The sequence below is a fragment of the Coregonus lavaretus genome (genome assembly GCF_964263955.1).
Source record: "Coregonus lavaretus genome assembly, chromosome: 39".
Taxonomy (NCBI): Eukaryota; Metazoa; Chordata; class Actinopteri; order Salmoniformes; family Salmonidae; genus Coregonus; species Coregonus lavaretus.
The window spans coordinates 14,493,515-14,519,624 of record NC_140026.1 but is presented as its reverse complement, the minus strand read 5'-3'; the positions used below and the strand labels follow the sequence as shown (position 1 = coordinate 14,519,624).

The following is a 26,110-nucleotide window of genomic DNA, read 5'->3' as shown; positions in this document are numbered from 1 at the left end:
CGGATGCCTCACACAGAGTGTGTGAGGGTAGGCATTCAGCCAGGACGGGTGGTGGCCGCTATTCACTCCAGGCCTCCTATCCGTCTCCACAGCCCAGTCCGGCCTGTCCCTGCTTCACGCACCAAGCCTACGGTGTGCGTCGACAGCCCAGCCCGGCCTGTCCCTGCTCCACGCACCAAGCCTACGGTGTGCGTCAAAAGCCCAGCCCGGCCTGTCCCTGCTCCACGCACTAAACCTACGGTGCGTGTCGCCAGCCCGGTCCGGCCTGTTCCTGCCACCCGCACCAAGTCTACGGTGCGCGTCGCCAGCCCGACCCGGCCTGTTCCTGCCACCCGCACCAAGTCTACGGTGCGCGTCGCCAGCCCGGTCCGGCCTGTTCCTGCCACCCGCACCAAGTCTACGGTGCGCGTCGCCAGCCCGACCCGGCCTGTTCCTGCCACCCGCACCAAGTCTACGGTGCGCGTCGCCAGCCCGACCCGGCCTGTTCCTGCCACTCGCACCAAACCTACGGTGCGCGTCGCCAGCCCGGTCTGGCCTGTTCCTGCCAAACGCACTAAGCCAGGGGTGCGAGAAGTCAGCCTGGTAAGGCCCGTTCCTCCTCCACGCACCAAGCCAGGGGTGCGAGTCGACAGACTGGACCAGGGGCACTATGGGGGGTGTATTGGAGGGTGGTGGTCAAGGCCGGAGCCAGAACCGCCGCCGAGGAGGTATGCCCGCCCAGCCCTCCCCTGTTTTGTTTAGTTGAGGCGCGGTCGCAGTCCGCGCCTTTAGGGGGGGGGTACTGTCACACCCTGGCTCTGGGACTCATTATGTTGAGCCAGGGTGTGTTCATTCTATGTGTTCTGTTTCTATGTTGGGTGTTCTAGTTCGTCATTTTCTATGTTTGACTGTGTGACTCCCAATCAGAGGCAACGAGTGTCAGCTGTTTGCTGGTTGTCTCTGATTGGGAGCCATATTTAACTGTCTGTGCTTCACTTTGGGTTTGTGGGTTTTTGTTCCGTGTTCGGTCAGTGTCACCGTGGACTTCACGAGTCGTGTATTGTTTTGTTTAGAAACTTTAACTAATTAAAGTCATGTTTGTTTCTCACGCTGCGCCTTGGTCTACTCATTACTACGACGATCGTGACAATTATTGATTTTATGAACCTTGTTTCTTAAGCTACATATGTTAACGTGGGCTATTTTTAGCACTTTTCTGGGATGCTTGATTGTTTTCACTGCTTTACTGGGAATTTTAGAAGAAGTAGACATGCTCATGTTATTTATGTTAGTGCAGGGTGAGCTGCACACAGTGGACTTCCTACTAGGGCACACCGCCAGTGCTAACAGTATAATTCTGGTTCATAAGCACATGATTACTGCATACAATAGCTGTGGGATCAGCAGAGGCATTCAGGGCAGTTAGAGGGACATACAGTATACAGTAAATTAGGTTACTTACATTGTGTCTTCCAACGCCCCTGGGATAATGTACATTTGCTGAAGCATTATGACAACTCAGTGACACAATGGTAGAAATTAACTGAGCTGGGCTTGGGTCATTGATAAGTCATTGTCTCAACGCAGCCTTATAATGCTGTGAAATGATCCAGGAACCCAAATGATTTGGATTAATCCCATCCTCCTTATAAAACGAGCTTCGTTTCCAGAAGGTATAAAAATGGTCAATAAATGTTACACCCACAGAGCTGCAATAGTCTCATAGCCAGTTATGGAGGGCTAAAAGTCTGCTGAAACATTCAATGCCACAGGTAGGGCAGAGGGCTAGATATTATGGGGCGTTTGTTGGTGTCAAGCAGTGACCCAATCAGTTCTTTAAAATATATCTTCAGCTGTTCTGAGCTGCCTTTCATAATGTCTTTGAATCCCACATGAACTATGATAGACACACTTTCCTGATGGTGGTTTCAAATGTTTGGAAGCAGCTTATTGATGTCCTCTACTCATGCTCCTGGATAGCACAACGTTTTTGCTCCAGGGACTGAGACATTTCTCACAATTGAACCGCCCAATACAACGGCCGGAGAAGGGAATGGAGAAATCCGCCCATTCCTACCCCTCACACAATTCATTTAGTCTTTCACGGACCCACGAGAAGCAGAATAGCTTACGCCCGCTGCTCCCGGCGATAGGTCCAGACCTCCCACAGCAGGCAGTGCCCCGTTGGATCCAGAGAGAGGAAAATGAGCTGAACTCTACGACGAAGCCGCTGCATTCAGCACAGTTGGAGTCAGCAGACACAGGCAATCCAAGTGATGAAGGCGCAAGTAGATCAGGCACAAGTGCAGCGAAGCTATTCCTTATGTCAATCTCCTCCGAACCTATCGCAGTCACTCCCGTCCGCTTAGCAGCATGCTGCTGCCTTCGGTTTCCACAACTTGTGACATGGGACCAGCGCTGATTGAAACAATCTTCTTGCTGTTCTCCTGCTACTTCACTACAAGAGGGAGGAGAAGAAGCAGATGGAGAAGACTTCTTTGGCAGGCAAATTCCAGGTAGCACTGGCCATTCTGATAGGGACAGATGACAAAGCGTGGAAACATCCATCAGGCCCGAGCGGTGTCCAGCCATAGGAGTTGAGAACGAGAAAGTTCCAATTTCAGTTTTCCCCATACATTCGCGCATAATTGAGATTTGCTTGCTAAGCATAGCCACCTCATTCCTGTAATCCTCCGCTAGCAAACAATTGCCACATTGGAACTCCAGATTGTCAATATTATCTCGGACAAGAGTTTAATAAACACAGCTTCTACAGCGCTGGACATTTTCGTTAGCTATTCCAGGAAAGAGCGGGCTCCAATGCAACCTAGCTAGCTAGCTAGCTAGCTGGCTAGTTGGTAGCAGGTGTTGACACAAACACTTGTGAACAAAATAAAAATAAAACAAAGTAAAACTTCGGAAATAACAGGCCGAAGCAACAGGTCATGGCGCAGGAGGTATCCGAATGTGTGACACTTACCCAAGATCCACCTGCACATTCAATTACTCACTAAACCCTACACCACTATTCATAGCTGGTTGGTTTAAATAAACTGAATTACTCTACTGTGCTCTCACCACTATTCACCCCTATTTGTATCTGGTTGGTATCCTTTTGTCTATTGCCTCAATTTACCAGTCACAGCTATACGTAGATGTTTTATATCTTTAGACTCACACACGTTGCTAGATTGTATTTTCTACTCTTTTACCTGTTTTCCATATACCAGATACAGCTATTCGTAACTGTTTGGTTTCATTCAGACCCACAGAGATTTCCAGATTGTAATTTTCTACTCTTTTACCTGTTTTCAATATACCAGATACAGCTATCTGTAGCTATTTGGTTTCGTTCAAAGACCCACACAGGTTGCCAGACAGTTTTACAGTTTCTGCCGGGCGATGATGGATACCTGTGATGCCACCATGAGTGCCCTTCCTGCCTGGGCACTGCATATCTCATGCAGAATGGCCTACTGTATGTTATCTGGCTATGCTCCATGCCATAGGCTGTAGGCTTGTTCATTTAGCTGACAAGATATGCTTCTAAGTCCCATGCCATTATTTTATCCTATGATTTTATAGTAAAAAGAATATAATTGAACTTAGCTGAATAAAATAGAAAGGATATGTTTCCCATTCCGGAGCGAATGCGCATATAAAGTGGCCAAGTGATAATTTGAAACAGGACCTACAGTGGGGAGAACAAGTATTTGATACACTGCCGATTTTGCAGGTTTTCCTACTTACAAAGCATGTAGAGGTCTGTCATTTTTATCATAGGTACACTTCAACTGTGAGAGACGGAATCTAAAACAAAAATCCATAAAATCACATTGTATGATTTTTAAATAATGAATTTGCATTTGATTGCATTTTAAAGCATGATACTGTTTTGCTAATAAGTGTTTGATGTGATTTTTGATCGCATTTGCATTAATGTCAGAGTAGTTAGAGGGAGAATAGAACCCTTAGTACCAGGCCATTAGGACCTGATGTTTGTTAGCAAGTTGGGTACTACCAAAGCATGTCCAGAGTGCATAAGAGGAGATTACCTTGACTCAATGGTCACATGGAATTTTACTGGTGGTAATATGGTCACCGCAACAGCCCAAGCCACTGGACCCGCTTCATTAGTGCAGCTAAAATAGTAGGGCTACACATCTCAGCTCCTGTTCCCACTCCTACTGGAGGAATCTGGGATGGTGTTTCTCAGGAACGTCTTCTCACTGACATCCCTGCAGCAGAGGACTACTTTCAAATGCTCAGAAGGGCATGGAACTCTCCCATGCCCCCCCTCCCTTCAGTTCAACCCCGGCTGTAGACCGCTCACCAAGATGAACTACGTTCCCCAAACTGGATTGGGTGACATGCCTCCCGTCAAACAAGACATGGCAGCCTTAACTCGCCTTGGCCCGAAGCACTTAACCCCCACGCAACGCTGTCTTTGGAAGGAGTGTGACAAAACTAACCAGTTGGTGTACCGCGCTTACAATGCTGCTGCTTGTGCTGCATGAATGGGAAATGCCTTAGCCATCCTCTTGCCTGCCCTATGGAAGACAATGAGCTCAGAGGACCAGGATTCCAGTTATGGAAGCAGTTCATCAACCTACCAGTCCTACCAAGCCAGGTCTTCCACCCTGGATCTCAGGAGGTTCTTGACAAGACAAAACACTAATGTGTTACAAGAGAGACCGTTCAGCACAGTTACCACAAGCCTACAGGGCCACAGTAGAGACCTAGGGGTCCCCTGCCGCCACAGCAGATCCAATGGTCAAGACAGGAGCCATGGTGTTGAGGCAGGTGTCCAAACTCAGATCCCCGCCATTCTGGCAGCGGCTCAAGGCAGCGGCTACCAAGCTAACAGCTCCATACCTTCTCTTGTGCGGTGCCTTATAAGAAGCCTCCCCGAAGGGCCGAGGACGAAAGGGTGGTCAGGCCTAGGGGTGCGGGGCCGGCTGTTGACAGCCCACCCCAGCATCCTCTCGGCTACTGGGGAGGGGTGGTGTCAGACCCCTGGATACTGGCAACATTATCCAAAGGTACAGGCTCCAATTTTAACGGCGGCCCCCTCCCTTTTCAGTCGTCCGAATGACCAAGGTCACAGACCCGAACCAAAGCCAGAGTTTACACAACAAAATCTTCACCGTCCTCCAGAAGGGAGCAATCACTAGAGTAAGCTCTAACGAACAGCAAACTGGATTCTACTCAACATATTTTCTAGTCCCCAAGAAGGACGGGGGCTATCAACCCATCCTCGACCTCAGACGCTTGAAATGTCGTCTGAAGGTCCTGCCTTTCAAGATATTACACACGACCCACATCTTGCAGTCCAGAACACCAGGAGAGTGGTTCACTTCTCTAGACCTCAAGGACGCCTACTTTCATATCCCGATATGGCCAGGTCACAGAAACTTCCTGTGATTCGCATTTTTAGGACAGGCCTACCAGTTCAATGTCCTACCATTTGGCCTTTCCTTGGCCAAATGGTTCACACATTGTGTCTCAGCAGCTCTGGCTCCTCTCCAATTAGCAGGACTGAAGATACTCCCCTACTTGGACGACTGTCTGATCTGTGCTCCATCTCACAGGCGTCTGATAATGGAGACAGAGAGGGTGATGGCTCACATCCAGCACTTGGGCTTAACAGTGAACTTGGATAAGAGCAATCTGAAGCCCAGAAAGCAGACAGCTTTCGTGGGTCTATCTCTCAATTCCCTAACTATGACACCCCACAGAGAGTGGACAAGATCCTGAACCTCCTCGACCGTTTCCACCTCGGTGAACATCTTGATGCTGCACTGTTTCAAAGCATTTTAGGGATGATAGTGGTAGCAACGACCGTGGTTCTCCTAGGCCTCCTCAGAGCCTGACCCATCCAGAGATGGTTCAATACATTCCACCTTCACCCCAAAGCAGACAAACGGGTGAAGCTCAAAGTGACAAACACGTGCCTTCTAACCCTCCGTCCCTGGAGAGACAGGATTCTCTTAACTCAGGGGGTTCCTCTGGGAAATCTCCCTTCCAGGAGGACTGTAGTGATGACAGACTCCTTCCGGACAGGCTGGGGGCTGTCTGTGAAGGCAAGTAGGTGAGATGGGTGTTGGCGCCCCCTTGGAGCTCAGAACACATCAATGTGTTGGAGCTCAAAGCTGTTCACCTCACGCTCCCTTACATTCTGGACAGACACGTGCTTGTGAGAACAGACAACACCTCCACAGTGTATCACATAAATCACCAAGGGGGCACAAGGTCACTCCGTTGCCTTCAGGTGGGCTCTACCCCACTTGGCTTCCCTCAGGGCCATCCATGTGCCGGGCATTGCAAACCATGCTGCAGACCTCCACTCCATGGTCCTCTTCCCGGGGAGTGGCGCCTCCACCCCCAGGTGGTGTCTCAGATTTGGTCTCGATTCGGGGATGCCCAGGTGGACCTGTTTGCCTCACAAGAGACAACCCACTGCCAGATGTGGTTTTCTCTGAGGGGTCTAGGGGGCACTCTTGGCTGGATGCTCTGTCTCAAGAGTGGCCGGAAGGGTTGATGTACGCTTTCCCCCCATTTTCTCTGATCTCATCAGGTCAAGCACGGACACCACAGGGTCCTACTAGTAGCGCCGAGATGGCCAGGCAGACCTTAGTTCTCTGAGCTCCTTCAGCTGGTGTGGGGATCCCCCTGGCCCCCTTCAACCAGGTCAGACCTCCTGTCGCAGGTGGACATCTTGATTTGGCACCCCAACCCAGCTTCCCTTCAGCTCTGGGTATGGTCAATAACGAGTCCATCTCTCAGGAGCTAGACGCAGCTGTTCATGAGACTCTAAGAAATGCGAGAGCCCCATCCACCCGCTCACTTTATGTTCTCAGATGGAGCCTATTCTCCTCTCTGTGTGACGCTAGACAGATAGACCCAGTTACCTGTCCTGTACATCTTCTCCTCCGATTCCTCCAGTCCCATCTGGACATGGGCAAGACAGCCAGTACTATCAAAGTGTATGTGGCCTTCATTTCAGCTTCTCATGACATGGTGGATGGCCACAAGCTGGGCAGTCACCTCCTTGTGTCGCAGTTTCTGACGGGTGTCCGCCAGCTACACCCGGGCCGCGTTAAGCGTGCCCCTGCTTGGGGCATTCCCCTGGTCCTGGGGGCCCTAGCTAGGCCTCCATATGAGCCAATAGCTGTCTGACGAAATCTCTCCTTAAAAACGACCTTTCTCCTGGCGCTCTGCTCCGCTAAGCGTGTGAGCGAGCTACATGCCCTCTCTGTAAGTGTGGACTGTTTGAGATGGAAGGCTGAGGACATGTGCTCTCTCCTCAGCACATTAACCAGGTGGTGGAGATAGGAGCATTCCGTTCTCTGCTTCCACTATCTGGCATAGATGACAGCGTGATGTCCCTCTACCAGGTCATTGCGCTACGAGCATACGTGTCCAAGATGCAATCTCTGAGATGCACCCAACAACTGTTTGTGTGCTACGATGGCAAAAAGCTTGGCCTGCCGCCCTCTAAACAGCGGCTCTCCCATTGGCTGGTGGATACCATCTCCCAGGCCTACACAAGTCAGGGTCAACTAGCGACAGGAGGCATGGTGGCCCATTTCACCAGGAGCATGGCCACATCTTGGGCAGCCGTGAAAGGTTTTTCCTTGACTGGCATTTATGCGGCTGCCACATGGCCCTCGCAATTCACATTTGCTAGGTATTAGAGTAAACTTGGCAACCTCCGCTCCGCTGTGCTCCATCATTTTGCTCGCTGCTGCCCGGCGAAGTGTTGGGGATGTAGAATCCTCCATTCCTCGCAAAACTCATCCAAGGTAAGGAATGTAACACTTATCAGTGATAGTCTGAGTGAGGTCAAAATAGCTTGTAAGTGATGTACATAACTATGGATCTATGAGACCGAAGGATGACCGCCACTGTCCTTTGTCAATCGGAACCTGTTACCAGCGTTCCAGGCAAAGAGGATGAGGCGGACTTGACCTCTCCTTTTATAGCTAAGAGGTAAGTCCCGCCTCTAGGTCATAGGGCATGACTTTTTGTATATACATGTATGGTCTCGATGACCGGCTGACTCAAGGCATCACTCACAGTAAAGACCGTAAAACTTATCAGTCACAGTCATCCTTCGGTCTCATAGAGCCGTAGTTATGTACATGACTTATGTTTTTTCCCCCTCGCATGCCACTAACACCCGCTCACACACACAGCAACATAGTTACTGGTACTCTGTGGTCTGTGATCAATACACGATGACTAGATGAGTATGTCTGTTTGATACAGTCTGCTGGCCTTTTGCACACACACAACCCTCTTTCTCTATCTATCTATCTCTCTCTCTCTCTCTCTCTCTCTCTCTCTCGCTCTCTCTCTCTCTCTCTCTCTCTCTCTCTCTCTCTCTCTCTCTCTCTCTCTCTCTCCTATCCATCCAATTGAGTGTAAATCCTGAATGAGAGATCACTAAAAGAAGAATACTGTTTTGTGTTTGCTTTGTTTTTTCCATAGATGTTTTTGGTGAAGTGAAACGACTGTGTGGTGATAGAAGCCCTAGAGGATGGGAGTGTCATACCATCAAAGTCGCTCACACTATGTGTCTCTTAGACAACAGTAGCTGCAGAAATAAAGAATATTGGATGCCAAACTTCAATGATCAGTTCTTAATTTGTAACAAATCTATTAGCATAATTATATACCTATAAGATAATTTTTCTGAGTCAGTCCAGCCAGGAGACTCTGTGACTCTGAACTGTAAAATACACAGTTAAAGACCATAGTCATGACTGAATGAGGCGTCAACAAATATGATGCGGTCCATTTCGACCAATCACCTGTAACTCCATTGTTGAAGTGTTGTCTACATGGGTGGACTCTTTCCACTCAAGCCCCAAGTTGTGAAGAGCTGACAACTTTAAAGATGATCGCACTGTGTCTGATATTTCCACTTCTCGTAGAGATGGGTAAGCCAATCTTTTATATTTCACTGCTTATGTGTTGTCCAAACTTGATTTGGAGACACAAGTTATCCCATTATTGTTTTACAGACACTTTGAGAATCCAAAGTTGTATTTGAGGTTTGTAACAGCATATTTTCATGTTCTCTAGTTCATGGGGTTGCTGGGACTGGATCCTCATCCATACGTCAGGAGAGTGGTCTCATATCAGCCAAAATTGGAGACACTGTGATTTTGCGTTGCTTCTATGAAGGCGACATGGCCATGCATTTCTCCTGGTACAAGCAAACGTTTGGAGATAAACTTCAGCTCTTCTCAACCGTCCATTATAAGTTTGACAGGAACGCAACATTCTACAATGAGTTTAAGGATAACCATCGCTTCTCAGTGGAAAACGGCCCAAAAAAGAATCACCTAAGGATCTCAGACATGCAACTCTCTGATTCCGACACTTACTACTGTGGAAATGCTTATACCAACAAGGTGGAGTTTGGAAAAGGAGCAATTCTCATTGTAAAAGGTACAGGAAAAGTTTTTGTTTTCTTTGTGTAAATCTGATTTTACAGATATACGGTGTAAATATGAGGTATTATCTTAATCAGATGAGATCTTAATTTAACAAATGATACGTTTGAATACTCGCTACCGTGAAAGTCTAGAAATTAATAGGTTAGTTTACCTTTCTGTCAGGTTCAGGGTCCAGAAACATGCCTATACTCCAGCAATCTGTGTCTGAGTCAGTCCAGCCAGCAGACTCTGTGACTCTGAACTGTACAATACACACTGAGACATGTGCAGGAGAACACAGTGTCTATTGGTTCAGACATGGCTCAGGAGAATCCCATCCAGGAATCATTTACACCCATGGAGACAGGAGTGATCAGTGTGAGAAGAGCCCTGAGAATAGGTATTTTACACAGAGCTGTGTCTATAACCTCCCCAAGAGGAACCTCAGCCTCTCTGATGCTGGGACTTACTACTGTGCTGTGGCCTCATGTGGGGAGATACTGTTTGGGAACGGGACCAAGCTGGACATTCAAGGTAATTCCCATTTCCTCAGCTATACATTGCCACAAAGACATGTTAATGTATGCCACTTAGCTCAAAATTATTGCTTTTGTTTCAACCAATTCATGCTCCTATAACACAGTAGCCTTAGTTTTAGTAGGACTTATATTTTGCCGTAATGTATTTAGTCAATATTCATTGTCTGTAGCATGGGGACTTTTATTTTGAAATTGATTAGCTTACTAGTATCATATTGTACCTAAGCGGTCATGAATACAATATGAATCTACTGATACCCATTCACAGTTCCAGAGCATGATTCTCCATTTGATCTAAGTCCTACTGTTCTTGCCTTGGTCGTGTCCAACATCGTTCTGGGGATAGTGACCCTTCTGCTTGTCTGGGCGCTTTACAAGACTCTGAACAGACATCACAGAGGTAGGCCTTTTACTTTATATCATGTCTAATGTTTCATGTATCTCTATAAAATGTAAATTCTGTAAACATCAATTTAATATCCAATTTATAAGCATTGTCAATTAACTACATGAGGTTAAACAGAAAAATAGATTGTCTTAAAAATAATAAACGGCCTTACTCTATTTCAATCTCTGAAGGGAGGAGAGATGGTCCAACATCCCAGGGGAATCAGGTAAATTCATAAACGTTCATTAATTTTTTCTCAGTTACACTAAAGTGTTTCTTTACAACTGTCATTTAGGTTTCCTTACAGTTAGTATTCAGCTTATTTTTGCTTTTTATGAGTTATTAAGCTTTCTTGGAAGTAATAGATCACTGTACTAGATGTAGCTCACTTTTCTTTGTGATCGTTGTCACTTTTTCCATGGAACATCTCTCTGTCACTGTTCCACTGACTGTAAGGTCATTTAGTGGGTGTACAGTGTGTTTGACATGTCTTTTGTAAAGGAGAAAATAAAATATAGTATAGCAGTTCATACTATCATCATAATGCATTTTGCCATCGCTCCACCTCTCACAGAATCAAGACAGTGACGTGTTGAACTATGCTGCTGTGAGTTTCACCCCCAAGAAGAACTCCTCTTCCTCCTCTAGAACAGCAAGAGAGAAGACCAGCATAGAGGATGCAGTGTACTCTGAGGTCAGGTACCTTCAGCAGGAGTGAGAGATACAGTATCACCACTGTCACAAAGACTCCAAGAAGAACCATTTTACTCCTTGTAATAAAACTACTGTTAGTAACTGAAATTAATGTAATTTTGACAATGTCAATGTGTTAGATTTATATGATGATCCTGTAATGCATAACATATTCCAACCTTTTACTTCTGCTTTTAACTAATATACATTCTCTGATAAAGGATCCCATGTTTGCTGAATGACTATGTTTTTTTTAACATAATAAACTATACTATTTTAACCCTCCATACATCTCTATTCTCTCTACAGTACATCTCTGTTACCACAGATACAATAGGATTAAAAGGAACAGCTCTTTAGCTGAATGTGTGTCAGGCTCCATCAGTCAGAAATCCATCACATCATTAGAAAATATCTTTCTGACTCTGCATACCTCATATATACAGTACCAGTCAAAGGTTTGGACACACCTACCCATTCCAGGTTTTTTTCTTAATTTTTACTATTTTCTACATTGTAGAATAATAGTGAAGACATCAAAACTATGAAATAACACATATGGAATCATGTAGTAACCAAAAAAGTGTTAAACAATTCAAAATGTAGCCACCCTTTGCCTTGATGACAGCTTTGCACACTATTGGCATTCTCTCAACCAGCTTCACCTGGAATGCTTTTCCAACAGTCTTGAAGGAGTTCCCACATATGCTGAGCACTTGTTGGCTGCTTTTCCTTCACTCTGCAGTCTAACTCATCCCAAACCATCGCAATTGGGTTGAGGTCGGAGGATTGTGGAGGCCAGGTCATCAGATGCAGCACTCCATCACTCTCCTTCTTGGTCAAATAGCCCTTACACAGCCTGGAGGTGCGTTTTGGGTCATTGTCCTGTTGAAAAACAAATGATAGTCCCACTAAGCCCAAACCAGATGGGATGGCCTATCGCTGCAGAATGCTGTGGTAGCCATGCTGGATAAGTGTGCCTTGAATTCTGAATAAATCACTGACAGTGTCACCAGCAAAGCACCCCCACACCATCACACCTCCCCCTCCATGCTTCACTGCGGGAACCACACATGCAGAGATCATCCATTCACCTACTCTGCGTCTCACAAAGACACGGCGGTTGGAACCAATCATCTCAAATTTGGACTCATCAGACCAAAGGACAGATTTCCACCGGTCTAATGTCCATTGCTCGTGTTTCTTGGCACAAGCAAGTCTCTTCTTATTATTGGTATCATTTAGTAGTGGTTTCTTTGAAGCAATTCAACCATGAAGGCCTGATTCACGCAGTCTCCTCTGAACAGTTGATGTTGAGATGTGTCTGTTACTTGAACTCTGTGATGCATTTATTTGGGCTGCAATTTCTGAGGCTGGTAACTCTAATGAACTTATCCTCTGCAGCAGAGGTAACTCTGGGTCTTCTTTTCCTCTGGCGGTCCTCATGAGAGCCAGTTTCATCATAGCGCTTGATGGTTTTTGCTACTTCACTTGAAGAAACTTTCAAAGTTCTTGAAATGTTCCGTATTGACTGACCTTCATGTCTTAAAGTATTGATGGACTGTTGTTTCTCTTTGCTTATTTGAGCTGTTCTTGCCATAATATGGACTTGGTCATTTACCAAATAGGGATATCTTCTGTATACCTTGTCACAACACAACTGATTGGCTCAAACGCATTAAGAAGGAAAGAAATTCCACAAATTAACTTTTAAGAAGGCACACCTGTTAATTGAAATGCATTCCAGGTGACTACCTCATGAAGCTGGTTGAAAGAATGCCAAGAGTGTGCAAGGCTGTCATCAAGGAAAAGGGTGGCTATTTGAAGAATCTCAAATATAAAATATATTTTGATTTGTTTAACAATTTTCTGGTTACTACATGATATGTGTTATTTCATAGTCCACATAGCTTATGGGCATGAGCATTGGGCCAGTACCGAAAGGTTGCTGGTTTGAATCCCTGAGCCGACTAGGTGAAAAATCGGTCAATGTGCCCTTGAGCAAGACACTTAACCCTAATTGCTTCTGTAAGTCGCTTTGTATAACAGTGTCTTGTTCTAGCAAATGACTAAAATATAAATGTGAACGTAAGTCATTGAGAACACATTGTCTTTTACAATAACCACCTGTGTATGTAAATGTAATGTTTATGTAATTTTATCAAAAGAGCATAAGAGGTTTACCTTGAACGTTCAGCTTTGTCCCGTTCCCAAACAGTATCTCCCCACATGAGGCCACAGCACAGTAGTAAATCCCAGCATCAGAGAGGCTGAGGTTCCTCTTGGGGAGGTTGTAGACACAGCTCTGTGTAGGAGACCCAGCCTCAGGGCTGTTCTCACACTGATCACTCCTGTCTCCATGGGTGTAAATGATTCCTGGATGGGATTTTCCTGAGCCATGTCTGAACCAATAGACAATGTGTTCTCCTGCACAGGTCTCAGTGTGTATTGTACAGTTCAGAGTCACATAGTCTCCTAGCTGGACTGAATCAGACACAGACTGCTCTACAACTGTCTTGCTGTTGGAGCCTGAATCTGAAAAGAGGGTTTAAATATGATATTAAACTTCCCCGTAGCAAGTGTTCTTACTCAATGAGAGAATCATCTGAATGTGAGAATACCTGACATTAAGACCCTTTTCCAAAAAGTAACATTGTAAAAATCCTAAAATGTTTTTTCTTAGGCTAACTCATCACCACTCTTTATCTACAAATTCAGACTTTCTCTGAAAATATTTAAGGAATATTGAAAAATAAATCTCAGTAGTGTAGCTTTTACATCAAGTATATTTCAAATTCCAACACATTTGAGTGAGTGCTCCCACAGTAGTATGTGGCTGAATCCGAGCGTTTCATGTCTGAGATACTGAGATGATTTATTCCTTGGCCGCTTTGCACTGAAAAGTGATGGTTACCCTTCAACTCATGGTATAATGTAGGACTCTTGTCATACTTATAGATGTTTGAGATGAGCTGAGGATTTTCTCCCAAGGGTTGCTTGTACCAGGAGAAATGTATGGCCACGTCGCCTTCCTGTCAGGCTGTTTCACCGCCTTGGCAACCGCAGGGCTCTCCAGAGGGTGGTGCGGTCAGTCCAACGCATCACCAGGAGCACACTGCCTGCCCTTCAGGACATCTACAGCACCCGGTGTCACAGGAAGGCCAAGAAGATCATCAAGGACCTCAGCCACCCAAGCCACAGCCTGTTCAACCCGCTATCATCCAGAAGGCGAGGTCAGTACAGGTGCATTAATGCTGGGACCGAGAGACTGAAAAACAGCTTCTATCTCAAGGCCATATGACTGTTAAATAGCCATCACTAGCCGGCCTCCACCCAGTACCCTGCCCTGAACTTAGTCACTGTCACTAGCTGGTTATCACCCGGTTACTCATCCCTGCACCTTAGAGGCTGCTGTCCTATGTACATAGACATGGAATACTGGTGACTTTAATAATGTTTACATACTGTATTCTAGTCAAGGCCATCCTACTCAACTATTGCTGTACATTATATTCTATTCACGTATTCTTCAGATATACTACATATTCTATCCAAATACTGTCCATAATGTCTATTTATATATATACTCCGGACTCCGACATTGCTCGTCCTAATATTTATATATTTCTTAATTCCATTCTTTACTTTTAGATTTGTGTGTATTGTTGTGTATTGTTAGATATTACTGCACTGTTGGAGGAACACATGGTAGGAACACAAGCATTTCGCTACACCCACAATAACATCTGCTAAATATGTGTATGCGACCAATCACATTTGATTTGATTTGATTTGATTTAGAAGCGCTGTAAAGTCACTGTGTCCCCAACGTTGGAAGACATGAGACCACACTCCTGTTGTTTGGCCGAGGGCTCAGTCCCAGCTCCTGCATGAACTACAACAAAAGAAAATACAACATCTTACACAAATATATTAACTGTTATATATACACATAAAAATACAAGATTGGAACGCCTCAAAGTGTCTGTGAGTTTTAATAAAAATGAATTGTATCATTGTACTCCCTGATGAAGGCTATGGCGAAACGTGGCTGAGTAAAAAAAAAAAAAAAAAAAAAAATTGATTGAACATGCCATCATAATAAAAGTAAATTAAACATACCCATCTCTCCAAGAAGAAAACATGCGTACAGTTGTGCGAACATCCTAATAGCTGTCACCTTCTTCAAAACCTGTGTCTTGAGTGGAACAGTCTACCTCTGTAGAACAACACTTCTCAAATTAGGTTATTTCGTTTCTGAGATACATTCTGCGGTATCTCATTTAGCATTTCAGCAGTTTTCAGGGTTTCTGCTGTGAGCAGCGAGGATATGCTGAAGGTAGGCTAAGTGCCCCTGTGGTAGCTTGACCTAACCCAGATTACAAGAGACCGGATGGACAAAGCTGAGCATCCTGTTGGGCTGACAATATTGTGTTTATCTTCTATGATCTATGTTTTCAAATGTAATGCATCAAAGGTCAGAATTTCACTTTTTGGATGAAGCGTAAAGTTTTGCAAAAGCCTGGTCTTCATTTTCAGAGTATTAGAGCAGCCTTTTAGAGTGATAGTGGAATCAACCAATCACATTTTGACTTGTAATGGGTGGGACAATTTCTATAAAAAACGTGTGGAAACTTCCGCCATTCTCGAAGGGGGACAGGTCACTGCGCTATAGCGAGCAGTAGTTTTCCCACAGTCTAAGCTAGCTAGTTTTTGTTGTAGGCTAGTGTGCAGTGGCTGCTTTAGCAGGTGTTATTGAAGAAGATGTTGATGCTAATTTGTTAGCTTTTTAAGAATATTCAAAGATAAATACACAACGCAGGGAATTAACGATCAATGGAAAAAGTTGTTTTTCTGTAATGGGGAACTGACGATTAATGGGTCAGGGACAAGGGTTGTTTTTCAGTTCAACATCTGTTTAGAATCAGTGTAGGGGTTCCAGTCCGGGACTCATAGCTACATATGGCAAGTTCTCATTGGTCCCAAATTGTCTATACATTGAGCCTGAAATGGGATACTTGGTATTTGGCCATTGGCCAAATTCTATTGCAAGTAATTTTAATTGGTCAACCACAGGCTTGGGAATAAACTACACCCTGTCTCTTTGTTCAGTGGAGAAAACACTGAGGACAGGGAATAATAAACATCTACTTTACAGCATTACAACTATGATTTGTTCTCTTTGAATAAATATATTTTTCTGCCCCTGATTTGCTTTGGGGTCTGTGTTATTGAAGAATAACATCAACTGCTAACAGCATTCTTCCTTTTCAAGATTAATTTGGAACAAGATGTTGTTTCAAATGATCATCATCTGGTGAGTGGAACTGTTTTTTTCATTGCAGCTTGTTAGCTATCTCTTTGAAAATAATGTGTTGTGTGTGAAACATTGTTGCATTTAAACTTTAGATCACTGGTTAGTGTGTGTGCTTAATATAACAATGTTTGCAATGGGAAGTAATAGTTATACATTTCGATTGGGAAATGCTTAGCCCAATGGTTGTGTTTTTGTGTTCTTATGATTGGAACCTTCTGGCTTATTATGTCCTAGTGAATGGGCTGCTTATTCTTTAACATCATGCTGTGTGTGACAGCTGTCTTTCTATCAGCCTAAGTGTTTTACAAAAAGTGTCCTCTCCTACATGGAGTGAGATGGTAGGTATTACAGTCGCTGTCCTTTCAGCATCACGAACCTGTCAAACTCACATCCTTTGTGTCACTATTGTCACTTTTGGTGTTAGTGTGATAGTGATTTAGATTTAGATTTTGAATATTTACTGTCATCCAGACCCTTTTCAAAGGTTATTACTTTAAAATGGACTAAATATGTTTGACCAACTAGTCTGTTGAAATATATTTGATCAATTCGGAGCATTAAAAAGTCTGGGAATCATGATGATAAAGTACAGTCTATAATTAAAATATCTTATCATTCTCTTTATCAAACCAAATGCTAGTGTGGAACATCAATTGTTGGTGATAAGATTGTTTTATCTGTGGTCATTGTATACATCAATGGTTGTCATTCTATGTCCCGCCCATAATAACAAATTACTTTCATTTCTCTTATTTGAAGATTCAGTCCTTCCTTCATGGTCTGGCAGTGTAGATCTAAATACAGAATGGAACACATATATGTACCAGCTCTCGTCCTCTACGGATTCTGTAAGTTACTGTATCTTCAGTTCAGATTTTGTGATTCATCAATAGATTTGGTCTCTCACATAGTTGTGACTGTGTTTAGGTGTGTATATCATGTGCATGAAGAATACGTTTTATTCACAACTCTTTCTTAACTGTTGTTCTCTTTCAGATCTGACCTATATTGTGTCTGTCTCTCCACCACCCTTAAAGGTGGTCCATTCAGGGGAAAATGTCACCCTGCAGTGCATCAATGTCCTTAAAAACCCGGGACATGTTGGTTGGTTCAAGCAAGTCAACGGCTCAGAGCCCCTGTGCATCACGTCTATGTGGAGCTCTCTGCCAACTGTTCATCATCAAAATGGATTTCAGGGCAAGCATATGAAAATAGTAATTACCAATATAATTATGGTATGGTCTGTACAATGTTGGATAACTATTTCATCTTCACCAACGCGACTGTCCTGAAGGTCCAAGGTAATCTTTTCAATAAATTGTCTGATATGACACCAAATGCACAAACATTTATCCTAGGTATCAGATATATTTTTGACAAAATGTTGGAGATACAATACTATCGTACTGCAGTTTGAATAACAGTAGAAAATGTAACTTACCTAATCGTCCAAAAGGTCACAAAGCTTATGACAAGGACCCTACAGAGCACCATGAAGAAGGTATGTTCATTCTGTAATTTTAAGAGAGAATCTTTCAGAAATGAATAAATACAGTGGGGAGAACAAGTATTTGATACACTGCCGATTTTGCAGGTTTTCCTACTTACAAAGCATGTAGAGGTCTGTCATTTTTATCATAGGTACACTTCAACTGTGAGAGACGGAATCTAAAACAAAAATCCAGATAATCACATTGTATGATTTTTAAGTAATTAATTTGCATTTTATTGCATGACATAAGTATTTGATACATCAGAAAGCAGAACTTAATATTTGGTTTGCAATTACAGAGATCATATGTTTCCTGTAGGTCTTGACCAGATTTGCACACACTGCAGCAGGGATTTTGGCCCACTCCTCCATACAGACCTTCTCCAGATCCTTCAGGTTTCGGGGCTGTCGCTGGGCAATACGGACTTTCAGCTCCCGCCAAAGATTTTCTATTGGGTTCAGGTCTGGAGACTGGCTAGGCCACTCCAGGACCTTGAGATGCTTCTTACAGAGCCACTCCTTAGTTGCCCTGGCTGTGTGTTTCGGGTCGTTGTCATGCTGGAAGACCCAGCCACGACCCATCTTCAATGTTCTTACTGAGGGAAGGAGGTTGTTGGCCAAGATCTCGCGATACATGGCCCCATCCATCCTCACCTCAATACGGTGCAGTCGTCCTGTCCCCTTTGCAGAAAAGCATCCCCAAAGAATGATGTTTCCACCTCCATGCTTCACGGTTGGGATGGTGTTCTTGGGGTTGTGCTCATCCTTCTTCTTCCTCCAAACACGGCGAGTGGAGTTTAGACCAAAAAGCTATATTTTTGTCTCATCGGACCACATGACCTTCTCCCATTCCTCCTCTGGATCATCCAGATGGTCATTGGCAAACGTCAGACGGGCCTGGACATGCGCTGGCTTGAGCAGGGGGACCTTGCGTGCGCTGCAGGATTTTAATCCATGACGGCGTAGTATGTTACTAATGGTTTTCTTTGAGACTGTGGTCCCAGCTCTCTTCAGGTCATTGACCAGGTCCTGCCGTGTAGTTCTGGGCTGATCCCTCACCTTCCTCATGATCATTGATGCCCCACGAGGTGAGATCAGCATGGAGCCCCAGACCGAGGGTGATTGACCGTCATCTTGAACTTCTTCCATTTTCTAATAATTGCGCCAACAGTTGTTGCCTTCTCACCAAGCTGCTTGCCTATTGTCCTGTAGCCCATCCCAGCCTTGTGCAGGTCTACAATTTTATCCCTGATGTCCTTACACAGCTCTCTGGTCTTGGCCATTGTGGAGAGGTTGGAGTCTGTTTGATTGAGTGTGTGGACATGTGTCTTTTATAAAGGTAACGAGTTCAAACAGGTGCAGTTAATACAGGTAATGAGTGGAGAACAGGAGGGCTTCTTAAAGAAAAACTAACAGGTCTGTGAGAGCCGGAATTCTTACTGGTTGGTAGGTGATGAAATACTTATGTCATGCAATAAAATGCAAATTAATTACTTAAAAATCATACAATGTGATTTTCTGGATTTTTGTTTTAGATTCCGTCTCTCACAGTTGAAGTGTACCTATGATAAAAATTACAGACCTCTACATGCTTTGTAAGTAGGAAAACCTGCAAAATCGGCAGTGTATTAGATCCAAGATGGCGTAGTAGTGCAGTTCTGTTTTTGTCGTGTGTCTGTAAATAGCCTGTAAATACCCTGTTTTTTTGTATTTTTCGTACATATTTCCCTATCAGACTTTTCATCCTTCTACAAAATATACTTTCCTGCAACCCGCCTCACTCAATGTGGAACGGATTCTATTATTGACTTACCTTTATCTAGAATCTCCAGTTGAAACTAGCTAGCCAGCTAACTAGCTACTTGCTATTAGCCACAGCTAGCGGTATTTCACCCAGAACATTGGATTTTTTTTTTTTCTGCGGGATTAATTTTTTAATCACTGGACATTAATCACCGGATATTCGGCCAGTCTGCACAGCGCGTTATCGACCCAGAACATATCAGTTTTTCCGCCAGAATCACTGAATCACTGGACCTTTAACTCCGGATTCATCGCTACCAGCTAGCTGCAACAAAATGGACGCTGTGGTCTGGCTAATCATCCTGAGCTAGGCCCATCTCCCGGCTATCTACCTCTCTGTCAACCGGACGGGACCACCTAGTGTTGACACGGAGCCCCGCCGATCCTACACGACTGGTCTGCCGATGAAATCGTCTGATGTGGTTACGACGTTAACCACGAAGATTCCATCTGCTAGCCCCGGCCCGCTAGCACACGCTAGCCATGGCCTCTTACACACGCTAGCCGTGGCCTAGTGCTTTAGCAGCCTCCGAACTATCCTATTGCTGTTCACCGGACCTTATGATAACTCAGCTATACAGCTGATGTCTGCTGGACTGTTCCTTTTTACGGTACTACATCCTGTTTATGTTTAGCCTCAGCCCAAACATGGTTAGCTTATTGTTGTTTCGGTTATTTCTAATTGTACTATTTCACTGTAGACCCCCCAGCCCAGCTAAACCTGCCTTAGAAAGCTCCTTTGTCCCACCCCCTATACACGCGGAGACCAACTCAATTGATGCCTCCAGCGATGCTATCTCTTTTATTGTTACCCAACGCTTAGGTTTACCTCCACTTTACTCATATCCTTCCATATCCTTGTCTGTACATAATGCCCTGAATCTTTTCTATAACACCCGGAAATCTGCCCCCTTTATTCTATGTACCCAACGCACTAGAAGACCAGTTCTTAAAGCCTTTAGCCGTATCCTTATTCTAGTCCTCCTCTGTTCCTCTGGTGATGTAGAGGCTAACCCAGGCCCTGCAGCCCTCAGTATCACTCCTACTCCCCAGGCGCTATCATTTGCTGACTTCTGTAATCGCAAAAGTCTTGGTTTCTTGCACATAAATATCAGAAGTCTACTTCCTAAGTTTGAGTTATTCACTGCGTTAGCACACTCCGCCAACCCTGACGTTCTAGCAGTGTCTGAATCCTGGCTCAGGAAGTCCACCAAAAATTCTGAAATTTCCATCCCCAACTATAACATTTTCCGTCTAGATAGAACTGCCAAAGGGGGTGGAGTTGCAATCTACTGTAGAGATAGCCTGCAGAGCTCTATCATACTATCCAGGTCTGTGCCCAAACAGTTTGAGCTTCTACTTCTAAAAATCCACCTTTCCAGAAATAAGTCTCTCACTGTTGCCGCTTGCTACAGACCCCCCTCAGCCCCTAGCTGTGCCCTGGACACCATATGTGAATTGATTGCCCCCCATTTATCCTCAGAGTTCGTACTGCTTGGTGACCTAAATTGGGATATGCTTAATACCCCAGCCATCCTACAATCCAAACTAGATGCCCTCAACCTCACGCAAATTATCAACGAACCTACCAGGTACAACCCTAAATCCGTAAACATGGGTACCCTCATAGATATCATCCTGACTAACATACCCTCTAAATACACCTCAGCTGTCTTCAACCAGGATCTCAGCGATCACTGCCTTATTGCCTGCGTCCGTAACGGGTCCGCGGTCAAACGACCACCCCTCATCACTGTCAAACGCTCCCTAAAACACTTTAGCGAGCAGGCCTTCCTAATTGACCTGGCCCAGGTATCCTGGATGGATATAGATCTCATTCCGTCAGTAGAGGATGCCTGGTTGTTCCTTAAATGTAATTTCCTCTCAATCTTAAATAAACATGCCCCATTCAAAAAATACAGAACTAAGAACCGATATAGTCCCTGGTTCTCCTCAGACTTGACTCCCCTTGACCAGCACAAAAACATCCTGTGGCGTACAGCATTAGCATCAAATAGCCCCCGCGATATGCAACTTTTCAGGGAAGTTAGGAACCAATATAAACAAGCAGTCAGGAAAGCAAAGGCTAACTTTTTCAAACAGAAATTTGCATCCTGTAGCACTAACTCCAAAAAGTTTTGGGACACTGTAAAGTCCATGGAGAATAAGAGCACTTCCTCCCAGCTGCCCACTGCACTGAGGCTAGGAAACACTATCACCACCGATAAATCTACAATAATCGAGAATTTCAACAAGCATTTTGCTACAGCTGGCCATGCTTTCCATCTGGCTACCACTACCCCGGCCACCAACTCTGCACCCTCTGCTGCAACTTGCCCATGCCCCCCCCCCCCCCCCCCCCCCCCGCTTCTCCTTCACACAAATTCAGACAGCTGATGTTTTGAAAGCGCTGCAAAATCTGGACCCCTACAAATCAGCTGGGCTAGACAATCTGGACCCTTTCTTTCTAAAACTAGCCGCCGAAATTGTCGCAACCCCTATTACTAGTCTGTTCAACCTCTCTTTCATAACGTCTGAGATCCCCAGAGATTGGAAAGCTGCCGCGGTCATCCCCCTCTTCAAAGGGGGTGACACTCTAGATCCAAACTGCTACAGACCTATATCCATCCTGCCCTGCCTTTCAAAAGTATTTGAAAGCCAAGTTAACAAACAGATCACCGACCATTTCGAATACCACCGTACCTTCTCCGCTATGCAATCCGGTTTCCGAGCTGGTCATGGGTGCACTTCAGCCACGCTCAAGGTCCTAAACGATATTATAACCGCGATTGATAATAGACAGTACTGTGCAGCCGTCTTCATCGACCTGGCCAAGGCTTTCAACTCTGTCAACCACCGCATTCTTATTGGCAGACTAAATAGCCTTGGTTTCTCAAATGACTGCCTCGCCTGGTTCACCAACTACTTCTCAGAGTTCAGTGTGTCAAATCAGAGGGCCTGTTGTCTGGACCTATGGCAGTCTCTATGGGGGTGCCACAGGGTTCAATTCTTGGGCCGACACTTTTCTCCGTGTATATCAATGATGTCGCTCTTGCTGCTGGTGACTCTCAGATCCACCTCTACGCAGACGACACCATTTTGTATACATCTGGCCCTTCATTGGACACTGTGTTAACAAACCTCCAAACGAGCTTCAATGCCATACAACACTCCTTCAGTAGCCTCCAACTGCTCTTAAACACTAGTAAAACTAAATGCATGCTTTTCAATCGAACGCTGCTGGCACCCGCCCACCCGACTAGAATCACCACTCTCGACGGGTCTGACCTAGAGTATGTGGACAACTACAAATACCTAGGTGTCTGGTTAGACTGTAAACTCAACTTCCAGACTCACATAAAGAATCTCCAATCCAAAGTTAAATCTAGAATCGGCTTCCTATTTCGCAACAAAGCCTCCTTCACTCATGCTGCCAAACATGCCCTCGTAAAACTGACTATCCTACCGATCCTTGACTTCGGCGATGTCATTTACAAAATAGCCTCCAACACTCTACTCAGCAAATTGGATGTAGTCTATCACAGTGCCATCCGTTTTGTCTCCAAAGCCCCATACACTACCCACCACTGTGACCTGTACGCTCTTGTTGGCTGGTCCTCACTACATGTTCATCGTCAAACCCACTGGCTCCAGGCCATCTATAAATCACTGCTAGGCAAATCCCCGCCTTATCTTAGCTCATTGGTCACCATAGCAGCACCCACCCGTAGTCTGCGCTCCAGCAGGTATATCTCACTGGTCATTCCCAAAGCCAACACCTCCTTTGGCCGCCATTCCTTCCAGTTCTCTGCTGCCAATGACTGGAACGAATTGCAAAAATCTCTGAAGCTGGAGACTCTTATCTCCCTCAATAACTTTAAGCATCAGTTGTCAGAGCACCTTACCGATCACTGCACCTGTACACAGCCCATCTGAAATTAGCCCACCCAACTACCTCATCCCTATATTGTTATTTATTTTGCTCTTTTGCACCCCAGTATCTCTATTTGCACATAATCTCTTGCACATCTAGCATTCCAGTGTTAATACTATTGTAATTATTTTGCACTATAGCCTATTTATTGCCTTACCTCCATAACTTGCTACATTTGCACACACTGTATATATATTTTCTGTTGTATTTTTGACTTTATGTTTTTTACCCCATATGTAACTCTGTGTTGTTTTTATTGCACTGCTTTGCTTTATCTTGGCCAGGTCGCAGTTGTAAATGAGAACCTGTTCTCAACTGGCTTACCTGGTTAAATAAAGGTGAAATAAAATAAAATAAATAAAAGTATCAAATACTTGTTCTCCCCACTCTATGATGTACCTTGAAAGTACCACAGAATATAAATAAAGTACAACAGCATCTTATAGCGACCTGAGAATTTTCCATTCTCCATTGGTAGGAAACGGGGTAAATGTTTTTATAGGTCTGATTTCTAATTGAAATCTGTTTTGTAGGAGAGGAAGATGGAATCATGAACCTCTTCCTAAAGGTTGTGATCCTTGGTGTTGTAACTGCTGTTCTATTGACAATCATCCTCATCCTGGTCCTCAAGGTCAGACGAGATGCAGACAGACTAAACACAGGTATGGAGCCCATGTCAAATGGGGCTGGCTATTAACTACACTTACATAGAGAAAATGTTTCCCATGACATAGTGCAGGGATAGGCAACTCTGGTTTATTGTGCGCACTACAATGGAATGATCAGTTTATATTCTCTCATCTCTGTACTATATCATATTCAGGACCTGACTCGCAACGACAGCCACAAAATGATCAGGTAAATGATCATTCAGAAACAGTGTAAATTATAATTGTGTGTTTCCAAATGTACAGAACCAAGATCCTAATGCACTGAATTATGCCGCCCTGAATTTCACCTCCAAGATAAAGAAGAGGGAGAGAAGAAGAGAGGAGCTGGACCCCCATGTAGTGTATGCTGCTACAAGATGACAAAGTGGAGGAGGATGGAGAGGAGGGAAAGTGGCTTGCCGTATATTTGAATACAAGTTTAAATCCTTCTATGTTGTATATGTAGTTAAAACAAATGCATTGAAATGTAAATCAGTAAATATCTCTGTAGTTTCTGTGCGTTGTACCTCAGGGCCACTGTAGCCCTCTTTCACTCTGTTAGGCCACACAGCTCAGTGGTTAGAGAGGAGGAATTAGACTCAAGCCACAACTGTTTAATGGCCACAGAGGAGTAGTTGCCTTTTTTGACCTCTCTTAGCTTAGATCTCTGTTGTGTGTATTAGTGATTTGGTTATTCTTTAATAAGTTGGCCTAAAGGAAAAAGTACCCAGCATTGGACAATTGTATTACATTGATTAATTAATAAAAATAGAGAGTTTATTCCAAAATGCCACAATGTTGCTTGTAATGATGTTATTCGCCCCTTAGTATTTCCTGTCTTAACTGCACTGATCACAGCCCCGTATTCTGAGAAGCAGCTAGTCGCTTTATAAGGAGAATATAATTGGGGTCTGAGGTAGAGGGGCCAGTGAGGAACGCATCACTTCCTGTGGTGTGAGTGACAGGGAGGAGCAGCTCAGTGATGAGTGAGACCTGCTGAGGTGAACATCACTGGGCCTCTCTGACTAACACTGGGGGATGAGTGTCTGTCTGTCTCTCTGTCTCTCTCTCCAAATTTTATTTGTTGAAAATGTTCTACCTGGAACAAAAATAGGATGCTCCTATGGGACAGCCGAATAACCCTTTTAGGTTCTAGGTAGCACCTTATTTTCTAAGAATGTGCCTGCTCAAAAGAACCTGGTCACTTTTCCACCACGTGACATGTGTAAGTAGAAGCGCATGGATGATTTGAGGGGCGGTTGACAATAAGGGGATGTGGAGACAGTAGACCTGTCATGCGTCACTCTCTCTCTGCTGAAGACTAACAACCTGCACTACAGGAAGACTGGCCTTCAGCTATCACCACACTTCTCAGTGCATCAAAACCACACACGCTCTTTTCATACCTCTCTTCATCTGTTCATCTGGATGATGAACACCAGACCCCTGTCGCTCAGTTAGATGTGGAATGTATGTGAAGAAGAAAAAAAAAACTAAAAGCCTTTCCCATAACCTAAAGTATTCAACAAGGGTACAAAGTGCAGACTCAGATTGGGTGTAATCTCAATAGTTTTGTCAACTATTTTCCTTCATGAAAACGTTGGTCACCTCTGACCCATGCACTCAAACAGAACAACTTAAGTCATTATCAATGTTCACAGTACTATTTATTAGGTAAGCATGATTGTCCTTTAATAGTACGTTTGCACTTTTATTACCCCTAGCTTTACCTGCTCAGAATAACAGAGAGATGGCAGGACAGAGTTTCATCATTGTCCTTCCAATGTGTATACTGGTGGTCTTGTCTGTCAGATAAGAGTAAGAGACAGGGGGTTGGCTGTCGTACACATCAGGAGTGACGGTCCCCAT

The 26,110-nt window shown here is 44.5% G+C and overlaps 1 protein-coding gene and 1 pseudogene across 2 annotated transcripts in view; both read left to right on the top strand.

The window, feature by feature from the left end:
- The window catches only part of LOC311112957, a 99,881-nt pseudogene that overhangs the window by 61,455 nt on the left and 12,316 nt on the right, over positions 1-26,110 (top strand). The gene's annotated exons all lie outside the window — the stretch shown is intronic.
- LOC311112622 (uncharacterized protein) lies at positions 7,362-11,070 on the top strand (the record flags this gene model as incomplete). Its single annotated transcript, XM_084155770.1, has 7 exons — positions 7,362-7,530; positions 8,850-8,924; positions 9,070-9,438; positions 9,609-9,959; positions 10,233-10,364; positions 10,544-10,578; positions 10,927-11,070. 7 exons carry the CDS (start codon positions 7,362-7,364, stop codon positions 11,068-11,070), a joined length of 1,275 nt encoding a protein of 424 aa, XP_084011896.1.